The sequence below is a fragment of the Centruroides vittatus genome, unplaced genomic scaffold (genome assembly GCF_030686945.1).
Source record: "Centruroides vittatus isolate TY-2023 unplaced genomic scaffold, ASM3068694v2 contig_882, whole genome shotgun sequence".
In the NCBI taxonomy this organism is placed as follows: domain Eukaryota; kingdom Metazoa; phylum Arthropoda; class Arachnida; order Scorpiones; family Buthidae; genus Centruroides; species Centruroides vittatus.
Window position 1 is genome coordinate 2,503,888 of NW_027122574.1, and position 6,067 is coordinate 2,509,954.

Here is a 6,067-nt window from a genome sequence, read left to right on the forward strand (position 1 = left end):
CCATTAATCGTATCATTGAATTTGTAAGGATGCTCTTAAAAAGCACACTGGTAATAAAAATGTAATTAAAATAGCTTTTTATAAAGTCATACCTTATTATTAAAATCTTTAGAAAAATGTTTACTGTAAGCTTTTAATAACGATATCAGGTCAGGAAATATTTCACTGTCTTTTTCATAATTAAGATCGTTCTTGCTTTTGTCGAATCCCTTAAAAGAATAGAAACAGTTCAACCGAACCTTATCTTAAAATACTTATACAAATTCAATTTAAACGCTGTAAAGACGAGCATTTCAAAATTTATTTTGTTCATTACTGAAATAAAAAGATTTGGCTAACTTTATTCAAAAAACATCCGTTTGTATTATATGTGATGGATAGCGAGGATCCGTCGGATAGTTCGGCCATTAAATAAGCGATATCTCCGTGCAATTGTCTCCATAACGGTGCAGATTTACCAGTGCTGGGTATTAAAAACGTATCTAAAAAGGCAATATGTATTTAAAAATTCATTATAATATAAAAATTTATAGAAATTTTTAAACACTTACCAACTGCAAAATTTGTAAATCTTACGGCTTGGCTTTTGGAATAAGTACTAAATAAATCTAATAAATTCAATTCGTTTTCTAGAGTTTCTTTATTTAAACGTACATTCCTGTTTTAAAATATTTAACAACATTAATAAGTCTACGAGTATGTGACTTTCCCAAACCGGTGTTATTTCTACGTATATTACACAAATCTTGACCAGCGTATTGTTGTATGCGATGCGGAAGACGACCGAAAACGTTAGAAAGAATAAACAATGTGCCGGTGAGGATGTGTGTACATGTATACATACAAGTCTACGAAAAAGAATTATATTTTATAAATTATTTATTTACGTCGTTAGCGTTTTTGACAATATATTGAACTTTATTAGAGTTTATCGAGTGGACATTAAGTCCCTGTGTGCGAGCATATTTGTTTTAAACAAAGCCCCTAGACTAATTTCGTTAGAGGCATAAAACCAAGATATTAGTAACGAGCGGTGCAAGGAAGTAGAGCCCCCACGACGGCCCGATACGCTTGCAATTAATGCAGTGATTGAGATTGCATGCCGGATTTTTCAAGAAGAGAATATCTTGATGACAACACAGTATGACCTCTCGAAGCTGCACACTTAACAGTAGTTGACAATTTACTTTAAGGTATTATGTAAAAGAAAATTTCTAAATTTCACGTTGTAGCAGTCGAAGATCTAGCTGTAGTTATCGAAAAGTTTTTTTTAATGACATCCAATAATCGACACGAAAGCAAATATTCGGAACATGAAAAAATTAACGGAGATTTACACACACAACTTCTAACACATATCAGGAATTTTGCGGCCATTTACACAAAATCTCTCGCTTCGCTTACGTTAGAGTAAGGAGTTTAGAGAAAATTGCCCGAATACAATAGTTGTACCAGCGCTATATAAAGAACAGTGTATTATTGTTAAGGCGGAGTGGTAACACAATTTTAAAAATTTTATTTATATTTTCGTAATTGCCAGTAGAAACCTGTACTACTCAACACGCGTAATATACTGTTCTGAACAATACTTTTCGTACATGAAAATCATCAAAGCTGCTGAAAAAAATAGGTTGAGTGATTCCCATTTAATTAACATTATTAGAATTAAGACTAGAACAATAAATGCAGATATTAACAATATTATAAAAGGAAGGCATTGAATTTCTCTCTATTTTGTGTGAGTATAATTTGTTTTTACCGTCAATGATATATATATATATAATTACAAAAAAATACTGTTGTCAAAATTAGATATTCACATTTTGAACTTTTTAAAAACATATATTTATTTAAATTACCTTTGTGGCCCACCGAATATACGTAAATTTTTAATCTGGCCCATTAGGAAAAAAGGTTGGACAATCCTGGACTATAGTAACTAATTATAGTATGAGTGCACAATTATTAATATAAATCTGTTAATAACTATACACTTTATTTACAACACGGATTTCCACAGAAAATTCTCCGCACGCATTTTACAGAATTAGCTATTGTTCAACACTGGGCGCAAACTTTTACAGATTGGTGAGTTCGATGCCACACTAGTGCAAACCGGTTGCGTTTAGAGATACTTCCGATGGAACGCATCGGCGAATTTACGAACGATAGAAACCGTATAACCCAATATTTCACAAATTTTAATCCCTTCCCTCTTTGTGGCCAGATGGCACTCGAGGACAGATACGATATATTTTATGTATTCACGAACGATAATTGGTATTTGAATGATTGTAACGTAATACCTTCATCTCGTGTCTTCAATTATGGAATGTGGCAAAATATTACAATGCACTCAATTATAAAATTTTAGAACTATTCCGCTGTTAAGTATAGTAATGAGAATGTAATAAAGCTGTTATAAAACTATTCTTTGGAACTTCCCACACATTCTGAAGTGCTTTTTCGAGTAATATTGGCTTAGTGTATCAAACTGCAGCTTGAGACTGCTAGTATCGATATCCTTTTGATCTTCCAATTCGTATGTTTCGGTTCTAAAGTTCATTTTTTAGCAAATAATGAATTAAATTATATAATCACGATGATACAATTACACAGACTCGCGCTACAGTTACTTCATCGGTTCTCGATCGATATTGTCAATTTACGGTTCCTTCTGCTCAACGTTGCTTCTGCTAATAGTTTTCCCGATGCCACGATGCTATATTTACAACAAACTTTCAACAGATAATAAGCTATATTGCAACCCTGAACATTATTTTAATAGGTTAGACTGTTAGACTACGTGACTGGACCCAGACCACTCCTCCCTCGTCGCGGTGATCCGTGGAAGCTACTGATTTACCACTTAATCTCCTTCAACTGAGCTAAGTACTTTGTTCTCCAACTCGAGAAATATATCGTCTCGTTCTATGATGACTAGCTTAATGACGAGTGTTCGGGAACCAATTAGGTTTAGAAGCGTAATTATTCTATATAGTATTAAAGAATAATCCTATAGGCAAAATATGGAATCTGTTTGAATCTATCTGCATTTTTCTATATATATTAAGGAAAAAATAGCTTTTAACTGAGGGTCTGGACTCAAATTTTGCACACAACACAACCATTCCCAGTAATTATACTATTTGAATAAATTAAAAACCAAGGAAAAAGATTTAATATCTTACCTCGACATTTCCTTTACTATAACTTTTAATAAATGCGTATCAAATTGTTGAAGTATCACCAATAACCGTAGGGAATCAGAATTAAGCTTAGAATCATATAAATGTTTTTTAACCGACTCCGTTTGATCCTCTTTCTTTGCCTCTTGCTAGAAAATGTGAAATTATAATTTTTGTCAATTTTACTTTAACAAGAACTTTATAAACAATACCTCGGTAACTAGATCTACATAAGGGAGGATCCCTTTATTTACTTCTTCGACATTAGCAAATGCATCGCCGAGAATGTTCGCGATAGGATCGGGATTTTCTATATGCAATTTAACAAATATTACGTTTTTATCCAATTACTTTATTTTTTATATGTAGTGCGATCGTAAGTCCCTCCGCGGTGGTCCACCCCCGTACGGCTCGACCCAGTGGTGACGTTCGTAACGTATTTTAACTCTTTCGAGGTGCGATCTGCGGTGATGTCATTACTTTGTTTCTCGAAACTCCTCCCGTTTTCCCGCCCACTGAGGAGGGACTTTACCATCGCGCAGTATAAATTACTTTAATAGTCCAAAATATCCGTAGAGAAATGCAAAATTCGGAAGTGGTTAGTTTTAATTGATGATACTATGGAAGACATCGAGATATCGACGGTCTTCGACTATTTTACGATCGAGCATTCACTAAATGTTTGACCATTAATGAACAATTAGATCGAAATCGTTATCGAGACGAAAAACAGCGAAGATCGTTAGCATTGTCTCGATAATGATTTTGATTCGACTCTTCATTTATCCTCACAACAGTTAGAAATTTAACTACCGCTCGATCCCGAAAACTAGTTGAAAATAATCAGAGATCGATCAATCATTAAATCGCATTAAAAATAGATAAAGAATTAGATCGAAACCGCATTGATCGTCATTTGATCCCGCTCTTTTCGTTTACCGTAAAGATTCATTCCCACGAGTGAGTTTGATTTCTCTAAATATTAGTGTTATTAAGTATACGCCTATTAATTGCAGTTATTTTTAAAAATACCTTCGAGACAACATCTAACTTCTTCGGCAGCTTCGTTAGAACCCGCAATTCTAATAACTGTCTGAGCTTGTTTAAATGAAAAGACGTGAAGTAAAGCTCCTCCTCCTGGTAAATTGTGTATTTTTATATCTTCTTCGGTTAATCTGTCGAGATGGCTGAAAAGAGTTTCATTTCAATTAAGGCAAAGAAGAAGGATTTTAATGTTATTCTTTATTAATATATTGTACATTGCAAATTTAGAGAATGGTAAAGAATTTTAATTATACTACGATTGAATAAAAATGACATTCGAGATAGAAAAGAGATTGAATATTGCTTTTTAATTGTATATTTTGATGATAAATGGTAAATGAGAGCGTAGCGAAGGAGAAATTTGATCGTTTTGTTGGTCTCGAGTTAAAAAACAAACACTTCATTTTGGCTCGATGGATTAAAAGTTCTGTCCATCCTGAAGGTACTAAGACAATCTTTTGTAAACCCGTTACGGTTTCGGCCATGTCTGCAACGGAGAAGGGATAAGACCGAATGTGGACTGAAGCGACTAAAGATTGGAATTAAATCTCTGAATCAAACAATTTAAAAATACGTATACTTAAATATCTGAAAGAGGATTTAATTACGTTAATCCGACTTAAAAAATAACATTTAATTTTATATAAACGTAAGAAATTTCATACTCTGTCTGATTTACCGCAGGAGAGAAGTTTCCTTCTCTTAGTTTCGTGTGCCATATCAGAGGTGATTTAAACTTTAAATCCGATTCACTTTTGTAATTGTTCGTAAATTCGTTTAACCAATCGACAATTTCTCGTAAGAGAATTTTATTGATGCGCGTATACTCCAACTTGGCTCTCGCGCCGTCGGCGACTGTAGTTCGGCGAAAATACTGCGACATGGCTTGACCCATTTTTATTCATTTGACATAAAAACAACTGAAAATAATCAAATAATTAAAAGTAATTACGTGCTTATTTTATTATTATTTTTTGACGATACCTGCATCTTAATGGAGACCTGTATATCTAAGTTATCTACCAAAAAATTAGAAATTATGCAAAATTTATTTAATATAGAGATAATACCAGCTTTAAAAGGAACAAAGGCGGGTAGATCTAAGAGCGGATTATTATGACTTGTCAATAATAGATTAGGTAACGTGACATATTCCTTGAAAAGCTCAAATTTAATCTTTTTATTGGTTAAATTAGATTAAAAAAATAAAATTTCTAATATGCCAAGTGACTTCCCGACCATTATACAATTAGTATTATCACAAGGAATTCCTCCTTGTGATAATACTAATAATATATTCGATGAATTGGACGACGTATTGGATGATTATATTTAGGTCACTCTTTTATGGATAATTTAAGGAAATTTTAAGACTATAATTGGAAATATTTTAGAAGCGACCTATTATGACGATAATTCTAAACTTTTCCCCCGGAAAATTTTTTGCGGACGCCCGTGGCACTAACACTGGACATTTTTAGGGTTTTATTAATCCACAGACACGAAACAAAGAAAAACATCAATCGGCTCTGTTGTTCTCATCCTCATTTTCACTGTCCAGCTTAGGAGCGCATCAGGTAAAACTAGTGAACACTGGTAGTTAGTTAACTCCATGTGGCCAGTCCATTCGCAAATAGACTAGCCACACGGAGCATAGAGTCTTCACGTTTGTAACACCCAAATAAGGGCCATTTTCCCCATAGAAAGTCCTCCCGGAAGACAGATCGCCCACATGTCGCGTTGCCGTATACAACTTATTCAGCTTAGGAACACCGTATGTAGAGAATCCACACGACCCATTACTTTTAGAACTTTATCTTTTTCATTTTGATGAG

At 33.7% G+C, this 6,067-nt stretch overlaps 1 protein-coding gene across 1 annotated transcript; it reads right to left on the reverse strand.

The window, feature by feature from the left end:
• Positions 1-35: 35 nt before the first annotated feature.
• LOC136983488 (outer dynein arm-docking complex subunit 2-like) lies at positions 36-5,127 on the reverse strand. The gene is made up of 8 exons (XM_067280242.1): positions 4,898-5,127; positions 4,221-4,375; positions 3,401-3,498; positions 3,192-3,337; positions 552-658; positions 340-482; positions 93-209; positions 36-47 (listed from the first exon to the last, which is right to left on the reverse strand). Exons 1-8 carry the CDS (start codon positions 5,125-5,127, stop codon positions 36-38), a joined length of 1,008 nt encoding a protein of 335 aa, XP_067136343.1.
• Between the last annotated feature and the right edge of the window lie 940 nt (positions 5,128-6,067).

Coding starts and splice junctions, on each gene's coding strand:
- LOC136983488 (XM_067280242.1), bottom strand. CDS start 5,127: ATGGGTCAAGCCATGTCGCAGTATTTTCGCCGAACTACAGTCGCCGAC. Junction 483..551: donor ATTTACAAATTTTGCAGTTG/GTAAGTGTTTAA, acceptor TTGCCTTTTTAG/ATACGTTTTTAATACCCAGC. Junction 210..339: donor ACGGATGTTTTTTGAATAAA/GTTAGCCAAATC, acceptor TATTCTTTTAAG/GGATTCGACAAAAGCAAGAA.